The sequence below is a fragment of the Sparus aurata genome, chromosome 15, assembly GCF_900880675.1.
Source record: "Sparus aurata chromosome 15, fSpaAur1.1, whole genome shotgun sequence".
Lineage (NCBI taxonomy): Eukaryota > Metazoa > Chordata > Actinopteri > Spariformes > Sparidae > Sparus > Sparus aurata.
This window is the reverse complement of record NC_044201.1, coordinates 3,998,596-4,012,451: the sequence shown is the minus strand read 5'-3', so window position 1 is coordinate 4,012,451 and position 13,856 is coordinate 3,998,596. Positions and strand designations below refer to the sequence as shown.

The window sequence follows — 13,856 nt, the reverse complement described above, 5'->3', positions numbered from 1 at the left end:
ATTTGTGTTCATGTTTAATTTTTTACTACATCCTACATGCTACATGTGGTCCTATTGAAGGCCCTGGGCATAGGCAGTATAGGAAAATGCTAGGGGCCCCGTCATCTGCAAACGGGGGGAGAAAAAAATAATTATAATAAAAAATAAAGAATATATATAATTTTTACAAGTGCCATTACTACTATTATTTCGAAATATTATATAAGCCCACAGCAACATAACGTCATAGCAAAGACTATTAAATAACATAGAGGCCTTTTTTCTGGGTTCCTGGCTTGTTGCACTGTACCTGTCCTCTGTGAGGGGGGTGGGTCGAGAGGCGAGCTGCTTGAATCTGACCCGACCTAGACCTCAAGACAAAGAGAGATTTACTGATACTGTAGCGGAACTACAAGGTCCAAAATACTGAAACCATCCAGCGCCCAGTAAAGGAAAAGAAGGAAAGAAGAGGAAGACATAAAGAAGATACAGGTACCAGGGATGTGCACATGATTATAGAGGGTGACCGGCCTGCCTTCGTGTGAGTGACAGTTTTCCTGGCTGCAACCGTGCCGTGTTGGAAGCTAACTTCTCCTCAAGCTAACTGTGGCGGTGAACGCTGGAGTTACGTTACTGGAGTACCAAGCGTTGGCAGCGCTGGATGTTTGTGCTTTCTGTTGCTTTCCTTATTAACTGGACATTAAGAAGAAAACGAACGACCTCCGCGTTCAGTCTGGACTTGAGAATTCTTTTCACTGCGGACTAGCTTTGTGAAGTGCACTCTAAAGATGGCGCCTGCTGAAGATACCCGGGTTAAGGAGCTCGACAAAAGGGCCTCAGGCCAGGCCTTTGAGGTCATCCTGGCCACCCCAGCCCCACATACTAAGGTCAGCTTCTATGGAGCCAGAACGGTGACTTTAAAATTTGGCATCCAAAAAAAAAATTGGCATTGAAAACAAAACCAGTACTGAAAAAAGAAACATTGTCATTGAAACATTTGTATTGAAAACAGTTGTATTGGCATTGAAACAAGTATTGGCACTGAAAAAAGAAAGTAATTCAAATCATTCAAATCCGAAAAACTTGCCCCTCCCCTCAGGCCCCTCCCTCTCGACGCCAAAACAGTGACATAAAGTTGAAACTGAAAATCAGTGACACTGAAAAAAAACTGATATTGTAAAAAAATCTGTCACTGAAAAAAAAGTGACATGAAGAATAAATCTGAAGATTGTCATCGAAAAATACAAAAAAAATACAAATAAAATAAAATGATAAGATTTTCGGATTTGAATGATTTGAATTACTTTCTTTTTTCAGTGCCAATACTTGTTTCAATGCCAATACAAATGTTCCAATGACAATGTTTCTTTTTTCAGTACTGGTTTTGTTTTCAATGACAATTTTTTTTTGGATGCCAAATTTTAAAGTCACCGTTCTGGCTCCATAAGCTTCCCCCTGTTCCCTCCCAAGAAGACTGACGTCTCACTGGGGGACAGTCAGAAGAAGCTGGATGCTGCAGAGGAGAGACTTGACCTGATATAGACAGTTGGGTTGTTAAGTAATCTGGTTTATATGACTAACAGATAAACAATGCAATACAGAGTTTAGATATTTTTTTTGCATTTGTTGTGTTTATCGTGTATCTTGCCTTCTATGTTTGCCACTGGTTAGTTTTTCACTGAAGTGGTTTGTTGTAAGCAAAGAAAAAGTGGGATTTTGCTGCACACTTTTGCACCTTGTATTTTGAGATATGGCATAACTTTTTGTTTTTGTACTCTGTCAACTGATATGTATATCGGTGTGCTGAGTGTGTTTTATTAACCTGTGTGTTACAGCTAACTTTCCATTAAGTGATGTATCACAAAATGCTAAGTGTAGTTTGGTTTGGTCTTCTGCTGGGTATAACTTGTCCTGTGTGTTATGGCTAACTTTTTATGAAGTAATGCAGTGGTTCCCAAACTTTCTCTGCTGGGCCCCCCTTTGGCTGTGAGAACATTTTCTTCGTCGTCCCCCCCCCCCCCTCCCCAGGGGATATGCAAACAAATATTTGGTTTTCAAACTCCATTGCAGTTTATTTCATACGTTGTAATTAACACAAACTGCTACTTTCTTTTAAACAAATAAAAGTGATATGCAATAAACTACATCCTCATTTGGAATAACAAATAAATAATAAGATAATAAAACACCTTTAACATTGTAATTATTTTCAGAGTAACAGGTTTTTTTAAACTGTGTAACAGTATTCAATATTGCTGACAAAAATTTCAAAAATTGCCTCTCTGTGCAAAAAAAATTTGTTTTAAAACATGACAAATTCCCTGAAAGGTAAAAAAAAACAAAAAACAAAAAACTAAAGATTTGTTGTGCAAAAATTACACCTTTAACCCCCACATCTTTTCAGTGACTGGTGTGGGCTTGCTTCATGCAGCACATCTTCTCAAATCTGGGCTGCAGTTGTGAGACTGCCACTCTGAGTTCATTTTCAATGTCCAGCTTTGATCTGTATTTTGTCTTGATTGAGGCCACTGCAGAAAAACCTATCTCACATAGGTAGGATGTGGCAAAAGGAAGAAGAATGGTCAGGGCTCTTTTACCTAGCAGTGGGTAATCTATCTCTGCTCCAATCCAAAATGCAGCCAGTGTCTTTGACTTAAACTGCAGCCTCATTGTTGAATCAGAGGTGACATCAACAAACTGTTCCTCCTCAGCTGTGCTGAAGTCGGCAGGTGGTGTTGCACTGAAGGGGTCACGGATCCAGTCATGTTCTTTGGGATCCTGCACCGGAAAATATCTCTGGAAATGTTTCTGAAGGGCAGAGAAGTGTGCTTCCATGCATGGGATCACTGTGTTCTGCAGCTTGTTGACTTCAATGAATGATTTCAAGTTCTCAAATGAGTCAATATTTCCATTTTTCACTCGCTGCTGCCACATCTCAAGTTTTCTGATGAATGATGTGATTTTATCTGCCAGATGTGGAAGGTGTGTGTTTTTGCCCTGCATCTGCAAATTCACTTCATTGAGTTTCAGAAACATGTCACTGAGGTATGCAAGTTTCATGAGGAACTTGTTACATTTAAACTTTTGGGCAAAATCGCTGCCCTCTTCCTCCAAAAAGATGCAGATTTCATCTCGCAGTTCGAAGACCCTGGACAGCACCTTCCCACGTGACAGCCATCGGGACTCGCTGTGAAACAGAACAGCTGTATGGTCGGAGCCCATTTCATTGCATAGTGCTGAAAATATCCGCGATTTGACCGGTCGTGTTTTGATGTAGTTGACTGTGGCAATGACGTCGGTCATTACATCGTTCAGCTCAGGACTCAGCTGTTTAGACGCCAGCGCCTCACGTTGTATCATGCAGTGTGTCCACTGCACATTTGGGGAGACGCGCTTGATGAGCGCTTGTAGCCCTCCACGTTTCCCAGCCATAGCCTGAGCCCCGTCTGTGCAGATGCCCACACAGTCCTCCCATTTCAGATTGGCCTCTTTCAAGTAAGTGTCAATGATTTTAAACAGTTCTTCTGCAGTGGCTCTGCCAAGAATTTTTTTGCAGAAAAGCAGTTCCTCCCTCAAATCATCTTCATCAATGAATCTGACGTACGTTATCAGTAAACCGTCTCTGTTACTGTCAGTTGCTTCATCCATCTGCAGCGCAAAGCGGGTGTCGCGCACCTTATCATTAAGCTGCTCCTCCATGTCCTTTGAAATATCATAAATGCGCCTGGCAATGGTATTGTCGGACAGAGGGATCGCCCTCAGCTTGCTGGCTGCTGTGTCATCATGTGTCAAGCATAGTTGAAACCATGTCCATAGCACAGGGAAGTATTAATTCTTCAGCTATTGTGTGCGGCTTTTTACATTGTGCCACTCGGTATGCAACTTTATACGAAGCGAGTTGGGCATTTGCGGCCACGGATGCAGCTTTAGTAAAGCGACACTGTTGAGCACGGCAGTTTATGAGTTTTTTTCTGAAAAAGTCAACTGACTTGTCTTTGTGCTCCGGGTGTATTGTCTCCAAGTGGCGCCTTAGCTTGTTTGGCTTCAAACTGTCACAGGCTAGTATTTTGAGACACACAACACATTGTGGTCTCTCTTCATTAGCCACCGTTGTACAGGTGAATCCAAAGGCGAGATATGTCTCATCATATTTTCTTGTCTTTGCCTTGCCTTGTTTTGGGAGCACATCGGGTGACGGTTCATCATCTGCTTTACGTTTAGGTGGGAGCCCAGTCAAAAACTTGTCCATGTTTTGCTAGCAGTGTGCAAGCATGCTTCATTCATTTAGCCGAGTCGCAGTACCACGCCCCCCCGGCAATGGATGAATGATCCACTTTGGGAACCACTGAAGTAATGTATTACGAAATACTAAGTGTAGCTTGGTTACGTCTTCTGCTGTGTACCGCTTGTCTGGAGTATTACAATTCACTTTTTATGGACTAATGTATTACGAAATGTTAAGTGAAGCTTGGATACTTGTCATGCTGTGTACGGCTGAGGACAGCCTTATGTTCACCAGGGAGGAAATATGTAACAGTCGGAGTTATTGAAGGTTAGTAGCCTCCTTTTGTTAAGTGGATAATGTAACCTGTACCTAGAAGAAGAGTTGATGTGCTTCCGCTCCACCATGCGTAGCAATGCCACCAGCGGAGTGAAGACCACCCTTTTATTTAATTTTATATTGTGATGTATAGGTGTAGGATCCTCGGCCTATGTCGGTCAAGGCATGTATGCGTGTGATAACTAGTGCCGCAGCGACCTGGCTTGGTATGGTCTGTAAGTTACAGTGGAATAAAAGTATGTGCGGAAATCCCACATGTTGCCTGCCATGTCGTCTGAGCCAACCACTGAAAGCGGACCATAACCTTCCCCTGCACCGACCACGTTACAAGGGGCAGGGGCTCAAAGTCAGAAAAGGGAAGTATGTGCATGCGCATAGCACGCTCCAAAATCTTTTTCAGGCCTTAATAACACAATATGTAGATTAACTTAAAATTAGTAAACAAAGTACTTATAGAAAGCTAACTACTTAGCTGTGTATCCTGTGTAGCTGTGAGTGATATGCAACTGCCATTTCTTTTGTGTCAACAAATTATTGTCAACATGAGTTTATTCACATTATCATGAGGTTTGGTAGACATGCAATTCAGCTGCAATACTTAAAAAGCAATCAAACACTGGTTTATTATTAGGCTATTTATTGGAGGGTAAGTGCAAACTAGAAATACAGGCTACACATCTAAAAATGTGACAAAACCAAGAAATGACTACTGTGACTGTTAGTAGGAACAGCAATGTTTACAACAGCAAAGTCACAGTGAACTCAATATCTGGAAGAAGTTTAAGATTTGTGGCAGATAAACAGCTGACACAGGCAGCTGTCAGATTATTCTTAACTCTCATTAACAAGCAGTTAGTTTAACAAGCACAAATGGACACTCTTCTGAAATATGACTCATATTTAAGCACGTTGAATAAGTGAAAGGCGACTTGTTAGCCCCCACAAGGAAGTTATTGTAGCCGCCAGAGGAGGTCTGGGTTATAAATTAGGACAGGCAGATTTAAGGATGCCCTTATCAGGCAGATGGGTTGCTGTTTGTCTGGAATCTCACCAGCTAATTTGCTGCAGGCTGGTGAGGAGCATTGTGAGGGCACTGCTGATTCTGTTAGGAGCTGTTCCAGGAGGTATGTTTATCTCTATGAATAAAAAGAGTGTCCACTGTTCACTCGGCAGGTTGTGTGTATGTGTGCATATGTTAATGCTGACCATGTTGCATGTTTGTGCCACTAAAACAGTTGCAGGAGGGAAGCGAGCCGACGATTGTCGGGCAGATCGGTGTGTGCACCCTGTGACAGTCGTATGGTATGTGTTGCTTCCATTGTAGTTTGTGTTTTAATATTATAAGATGTTTTATAGCTTGTATGTTGCACTGCTGGCTTGCTATATGTTGTTGGTGAATAGTATTTGTTTTGTGTTGTAGGTGCATGAGGAGCAGCGGTGTATGGCCTGACTGCTGTTCCTTTTCCTCTTATTTGTTTGTTTGGTTGATGTGTTCAGTTGAGCAGCTATCGCTGAGCGGGATTGCGCTCCTTTGTATGGCCTTGTGTTAAGATAACACAGAGTGGAGCTGTTCAGCTGAGCCGTCATTTATTTTTGTTTGTTTTGACCACTCTCCCACCTATTGACCAGAGGGGTATTGCACAAAAGTAGGATAAAGAAATCCAGGATAACTGAGCAAGCGCGGCTTGATCTAGTCTGCTCGGCGCATCCTGGCTTAATTGGTTGCACGTTTGCCAAGCCAGGATGAAAAGGCGCGGCTATGTCAAGCCAGGTGTAGATAGTCGGGATAAGTGCGTGTTCACGGCATACTTAAATAGACCTCGCGATCGCTCACAGAATCACCGATGGGAACGTGGATAAGAGTCGCGCTTCATATCTCACGGCTGCTGAACAACAGCTCCTGATGGAGGTCTGTGAAGAGGTGGAAGACATTATAAGAAAAAAAGGCATCACCAGTGCCATAATTAAAGAATGAGAGAAAGCCTGACAGACAACAGCGGACCGGCTTAATGCGTAAGTAGTTCAAAACTGTACAATTAATAAACAGTGCTCCACTGGAACTGTCATCATTAGGCTACAATTAAAGGACTAAAGGAGATACTTTTAAAGTCCACTAATCAACTGTTGTACACTTTGCATGTTACTCAGGAAATGTAGAGTATGATTAAGTGCAAACGATTATCCACAACGTGTATCGTTTAATCTATTTTTCTCATGTTATGTTTGTATCTATTTTATCTTTCTCTCCTTCATAAAGAACAAACTTGTCTGGCTATAAAATGACCTGGCAGCAAGTTCAAATTAAATACAAGAACATTTTGCAGGCTGGTGACTTTACATAACAGTGAACAAATGAGGTGAATAGATTAGGTGTCTGTTGACATGCTGAATGTCTGTATGACTGTAGCAGTTAAATGGCACCGGGGCGGCCCACCAAGCCAGGATACGACCCCAGCGGAGGAGCTGGCACTCCATTTAAATAAAGGGAGGCCAGTGTCCGCTTCATCCAAGTTACATATTGCAGTACTACTGCACATGGAACACAGTCAAATAAATATATTATACTGTCTGACTCCTCACAGTGTCTGGGAACACAGTTACACTCTTGGCGCCAGAAGATGATCCGGTTAGTACATTGTATTCAAATCACAGGGTTGGTATGTCCTGTGAAATCTTAATTCAAGTTCTCTCAATACATGTATGTATGTATGTATGTATGTATGTATGTATATGGCAGGGGGAAGGCACATCTGCAGCTGCAGAATGCACTTCTGCAGATGAGGAGACCATGTCACTGGACTCCAGAAGGCTTGCGGTATGTCAATTTTATGGAAATATTCTGCTTATTTAGTCCATAAAGTATGAAGTCAGTGATGTGGTGCTAATAGAAAATATATGTGTAACAGGACCCAGATGCTGCACAGTCTCCTAAGCAGCCTGGTAACATTGTGAGTATTGGCTAAAGTAAATCTACATTATGCACAAAACCTGCTAAGCTAATTGACATTTCTTTTACATACTTCACAAACTGTCAGAACCCGGAGGAACAGATAGAGCTGGCAGACATTAAAATCAAATTCAAGAAGAGATAGCTCCAAGAAATGGAGCTGGAGCTTGAGCTCAAACGCGGGACACTCAGGGAAACTGGACCTGGAAGTCCAGAAACTAGAAAGAGAAGTGAGTATTTCAGTGCACACCGTAACCATAACTGCAATACAGTGTTTTAATCTTTGTTGCTTTTGCTCTCTCTATTCCAGGATCCAAGCAACCAAGAGAAATGACTGCCAAATAAACCCTCAGGTGGTGCAGGCACTGAAACCGAGATTTCAGAAGGCCGAAGGTCATCTCGATTTGAGCCCTTGTCTTGCTGTGTGGATGGTTGTAGGCCTGCTGTGGTGGGGTTTGGGGGTCCGCAAGGGGAGTCGAGAGGAATGACTCGCAGGCATAGCCTTTGTCTCCCAGCAGCACACCAGAGAATTCGCCTGATGATGCAAGATATCATTTAGAAAACTAGACGGCAGAGTTAAACACTCATGATGTCCAAGGTGCTTACAGTACAAATAAAGTATAATAAAACAATAAGACTCTGGAGTCATGCACTGAGCCAGGACACTTTGCCTCTAAATTGGCAGTCAGCATCACAGATCAGCTGAAATGTTAAGTTGTAACCTATTAAGGTCATTTAATGCACAGAATTAATTTATGTAGGTCATAGTAACCACAAATCACTCTTACCCGAACATTGATGCTGTGGAAGGATGTCCTGTTAATGTAATCTCCCTCATGTTCTCCTGAGGGGCGTTTGATCCTGATGTGTGTGCAATCCAGCTGTAAAATAGTTTCCAACTGTGACTGATCAAATTAGAAACTAATGGTTGCACGTTGAAATTGAGGTTACCTGCAATCTTGTAAAACTCCTTGATGTGGAGGGGTCTTCTGTGGCCAGGGAAGGTGATGAATATGTTGAATGACTTCAGCTCCAGACAAACACGTCTTATTGTGCAGCAAATGGTTCCTTTATTGAGGTTCTCTACATCCCCAACAGAATAAAGGAAGCTCCCACTTGCAAAAAATCTTGTGTGTGTGTGTCACAGATTTCATTGAAAACACCTTTGCAACTTCATCAGCTGTGTTTTGTAATCTCAATTACTGCAATAAAACATATTTATGAAATCTCTGATGGCAATTTGGCAAGCAGTCTTCATTACATAGCAATTTAACACTTGGCCCAAGTAATAATACTACCACTTGAATAAATATAAAAAGATTGTTGCGATTACAAACAGCCAACAGATTTAAATGAAATGAAAAATGACAATATATATATGTAATATTTTAATGCAGGATAATTAAAATGATGCAACATACTTAGAAAGACCATGGACATGCTGTAAAACACATTAGGTGAGTTCAAGATCAAGCAGCGCTGCCTAAATCGTGATGCATGCTGGGTAAAATGTGTCCACGATGACCTGGATGGGAGTGGTTTCTGCTCCGCATCTGATGTCACATGACCTTAAGTTATCGCGGGAGCGAGGCTGCTGCAGAGCATTCGCGCAGTTGCTCTCCAGGTACTGCGCGACCCCAGACCCACCTTCATGACGTCAGGACTTTGCCCTAATTGGCTCTCATCTACGGTGACGTATACGACGTGTGTTTCGATGAATTTCCATATCCATAGGGCCTCTGCCTCTTTTCTACTCAAATATCAAATACTTTCAGATCAGTAGCAGCCGTGTGGCTGCACCTATGGGATAGTCAACATGAATAAACCTATAAAATCCTTCATGTAACACAACAACCCTGAAAGATGTCGTCAATAAACTGCTCAGTTCTGTCAGCTTAGGGTGATGATGGAGAAGTGGTTAACTGCTGTGTCCAGTGTTATCTGTTCTATCCACTCTTATTAATTAACCCTTTCTGTTCCCGTCACATTAACAATACAAAGAATTGTCCTGAGCTATTCTGCGTGTGATGAGATGGTGCAGCGGGACAAGGCATCTGATTCAGTCATTTGTTCTGATTATTGTATTTCATTCATTCACTGAAATGTATTTCATTCATTGTGAAAAATGTTGCTATGAGAAAATGCATCATCTTATGTTATGCTTATTTGTTAAATGTAGTCAGCAAATTCCCCTCAGCTGTGATATAATCATGCACATAAGCAAAGTTGTCATCATAATAATGAGTAACTGTTGTAATTGTACTGTATTGTTATTAGGCAAGACTTACTATAATGTACCAGATAGACAAAGTTCAAATGTATTTAATGGTGACATTACAAGGAAAACAGAACATGATCATTTACAGTAAGACAACATTTAGGCTCTTCATACTCTTGATGAGCCACTGTGTGACCGTTTGAAGTGAAGCAATTACAAAGTATCCAAATTTGAAGTTGTTATTGTGACAAAGCTGTCACATTCTGTTGTCTCTAAATATGAACTGTCTGTCATACACATAATCAGATGAATACATCCTCTGCAAAAATACAGGCTTGACACGGGTCTTGATCCCCGGTTGTCTGCATGCAACACAGCAGCAGTTCCACTGCTCTATTCCCTCAGCTCAAATGTTTTAGTTAGCTACTACTTTGAACATCTCTGATTGAATAATTTCCAAAGGAGATTAATATGAGAAAAAGGCCAGCAAAGTTCCCATAGCATCAGGTAAGAAAACTGATCGCAGTCGTTGTTGATTTTCCTCAAACATTAATGGAATTTCAATTTCCTCCACTTCTTCCCTGACGAAAAAGGCAAACACCGCAAGCTCAGCCAGGTCACGTCGCGTCTACGGGAAGAGAGAGTGTCCGACTTCATAGCAGCGTTTGTATCCCCGCCCCTGCTGCCGCCAGCAGATCTCGCTGATCAGGCAGCAGAAGGTCAACTAGAACGCGCCCATTAATTCCTCACAGGATTGACGGTGGAAATACAGGTGAATCACTAGGATTAATCTTAGCCTGGCTGTTAGCCTGGTCTGGAGCAGGCTAGCTCCACAGAATAAATCTCCATGGTAACTTATACCATAACATATCCTACTGCCCCCTATCCTGCTTTTGTGCAACTGGACCACGGATAAATTGAGCCAGGATAACCAAGATATCCCGGCTTAATCCCTTATCCTAGTTTTGTGCAATACCCCTCTGGTTAAGCAGTCAGCTTTAAGTCTCCAAGGGTGCTCAGCCTGCCTTAAACCGAGGGGCTTAGGGGTTTGCTGTGTACACCGGCAGGAGTTGTATTTTGAGTGTGTGCAGTGGTTATGGTTGCTCTGTAGAGGTGCCGTGTTATAGTTACTGCCAGGTGCGTGTGTAACATTATTATGGCAGTAAGCCAGAGGGAGCCAGGCCGGCTGTGAACCTGATCTTTAGGGGAGATGTTTTAGTCATTGTTGCTCGCAACAATTCTTTTACATGTGCCAATAAATAAATAAATGGATTTGAGCCTAACTTTTGTATGAATAAAGAAACAAGTGTTGTTTTAAAACTTTATACTGGAGTTCTGCCTCATTTTCCGAACCGAGGGTAACATTATGTTAATGGATTTATAACTCACAAAGGTTCAAGTCGCTCCACTGTCACGTCTCATCTACGTGCGTGGTGGAGTTCTCCATGAGGCAGCGGCCTCTCTCTCTCTCTCTCTCTCTCACTCTCTCTCCAAAATAAGAGCTTTACATTGCACCCCATTGGTGTTTAGAACTGGGTTCTTAGCGGGGGGCTTTTAATTTTAAAGTAGCGACCGTTCGTAGAGAGAGAGACAGAGCGGAGCCACAGCGGACAGAGAAGCGGCTTTAGGTGGCATTTTTATTCTGCCGTTTTTGTGACATATCTTTACAGAACAGGATTTTCTGTTTTCATGAAAAAACACACAAAAAGGGCACTTTATAATACAAGGCAAAAAGGGCAGGGGCTCAAGCACCCTTTGGGCCTTATGTGTGCACATGCTGGACAGGTACACTAACGTCAATGTGATGAAGTGAAAGGAAATTAATAGTTTATTGATCGTAGTTACCGTTGTTGGAGCAGAGTGTTAGCTTGCTAGCTTACTTCGGACGATAGCAGCATTGTTTAATAATCAATAAATAGCTGAGTCGATGTGTGTTAATGTTACTCCACCTTAATTCATCAGGGACGTTTGGAAAGTTAACGTTAGGCCTGTTCAGGTGTTATTTTACAGGTATCTTCCTGTTTGTATGTCAGTTAAAATGCTATTAGTTTTCCATCCCCTTTGTAATAGGGTCGTTGTAAGCCTTTGGTTTGTTGTGTCACCGTTTGTTTGTTAAAGTTTACAACGGTGTTAAAGTGTATTACTGTTAATACTCCACACCTTAGCTATCATTCATAGGCAAAATATATATATATACACTGCACTGTTCTCTGGTTAGACTGAATTGTATTGCAATGACAATAAAGTTGAATGAATCTCATCACATTTTCATTATTAGTCTATATTAGTCTTATGTATAGCACACATCAAGCATCTGTTTTTTTTCTATCAAAATGTAACATCCAGTGGATTCACATATACTTCTCTTTTCTCTTCAGATGCACTTTTCAAATATTTCACCACCAGCAGAGTGACACAGCATCAGGCACCTCCTCAAAAGTGTCGGCGTGTAGTTTGATGATAAAAAATTCTGCTGAGGAAAGGCTGGGTGGAATGATAGAGCAATTTTTATTGAAACAGATCTCAACCCCTGCGTCCTAATCAGAAGCGGCCGCTTTCTGATATTCTGAAATCTATGGAAAAAGCAATGCCAAAATGCTTCGCCCTCTGCCCTATCAGACTTCCTATTGAGCCTGCGATCTTAAGAAAATCTAAAAGTGCCACCTCTAACCTTCTCTTACTGCACGGGCCTTTAGAGTCCCTTTTCCAGTACACACCCACTTCCTCTAATTGGTCACTTTGGTATATTATCCAATAGACTAAAAGAGGAGTTGACCTGGCTCCCTGCTTCTCTCCCATAACTCACCTAACCTGGCTGCAGTCAACTGTAGGTCTTGTCCCCAAAATGACCCAAATGGGTTCCCTTATGGCGTCATTTCAGTGCCAATATCGGCGCGCATAAAACCATAATCAGGAGGGCGCGCAAGATGGCGGCCGAGGTGTATGGAGAACTTTTTCACTAACCGATAGAAATGATTTTCTCACCCTAAAAGTGGACTTTGCTCATTCAGAACAGTTGCCAGCTGTTATTCTTGTCGCCCTTTGGTAGAATAAGCAACCGTGGACTGACTTTGACGTTTTATTCAACTTTGCCATCAATTTGAAATTTCAACTCATGCAGGAAGAAGTGGACCTTTACACGGTAGTTGACGGCTTTATAATAATGGCGGAGAAAAGACACAGAAATCAAGGTAACAAGGCATGCAAGTCGCTTTCATTCATTGAAGATTCAACCGAAAACGACATAAAAGTTGTGAAGATAGGAGATATGCACTCTTATGCCGGTGGCTCCGAGATGGAGGTGGGTGTACCCACGTACCCCAGTTACAAAGAATGGCAAAATTGAAGCGACACTCTCCGAACTACAAGACAACATTGTGAGGTTGGTGGCGGAAAAGATAAATGAAAACGCAGACAGTCTTGCATTACTGATAAAGAAAAATACTGACACCATTGAGGGCCTTAAGGAGACGTCAGAGTTCCTTTTTAAAGAAGTCCTAGACGTGAAAGCGGATGTTACAACGGTCAAGCAAGCCGGCGACGTTCATCAGAAAAGAATAACGACCGCGGAAGACAAGATAAACGACATGGAGCGCTATCACAGGAGACGGAACCTGAGGCTGTCCGGTCTGACGGAGCAGGAAGGTGAGGACGTTAAACAGCGCATGGTAGACGTCTGCAGAGCAGTCATCCCGGACACCGGAGTAGACCTACACTTCCACATCGATGTGAGCCATAGGATTGGAAGAAAAGAGAGCGGCAAAACTCGACAGGCGTTAACAAGATTCAAATGCAGATCGACGAAAATAATATTGTGGAAAGCTGCAAAGGACTCTGGCTTTCTCAAGGCTAAGAAACTGAAATTCAGAGAAGATCTAACTACAAAAGACAAAGAAATACGCAACAAGCTGTAGCCACAAATCGAAGAGGCACGTAAGCAGGGGAAAAAAGCATTCTTTGTAGGGGCCAAAGCCATCATTGATGGCATAGAAATTAGAGTGTGAAATAGTAATACATGTTTAACATCTAAAACAAAGAAAAAGTTAAAATGATGATGAACTCAGAACTCAACATCTAGATAACCTAGTGTTTTTTGTTTCATATGTCTTTGTCATTTTGTTCATTTAATGTGAGGGGTATTCGAGAACAGA

The 13,856-nt window shown here is 42.0% G+C and overlaps 1 protein-coding gene and 2 long non-coding RNA genes across 3 annotated transcripts; 1 reads left to right on the top strand and 2 right to left on the bottom strand.

The window, feature by feature from the left end:
* Positions 1–2,379: 2,379 nt before the first annotated feature.
* LOC115596781 (zinc finger BED domain-containing protein 5-like) lies at positions 2,380–3,678 on the bottom strand. Its single transcript, XM_030442194.1, has one exon. It carries the CDS (start codon positions 3,676–3,678, stop codon positions 2,380–2,382), a length of 1,299 nt encoding a protein of 432 aa, XP_030298054.1.
* A 3,998-nt stretch (positions 3,679–7,676) lies between these two features.
* LOC115596933 (uncharacterized) lies at positions 7,677–8,717 on the top strand. Its single transcript, XR_003986977.1, has 2 exons — positions 7,677–7,717; positions 7,798–8,717. It is a non-coding gene; the product is annotated as an uncharacterized LOC115596933 (long non-coding RNA).
* On the bottom strand, positions 7,888–8,815 carry LOC115596932 (uncharacterized). Its single transcript, XR_003986976.1, has 3 exons — positions 8,439–8,815; positions 8,276–8,368; positions 7,888–8,022 (listed from the first exon to the last, which is right to left on the bottom strand). It is a non-coding gene; the product is annotated as an uncharacterized LOC115596932 (long non-coding RNA).
* Positions 8,816–13,856: the final 5,041 nt, after the last annotated feature.

What these genes read in the sequence shown, in the direction of transcription:
- LOC115596781 (XM_030442194.1), bottom strand. Translation starts at nt 3,678, where the DNA reads ATGGAGGAGCAGCTTAATGATAAGGTGCGCGACACCCGCTTTGCGCTG.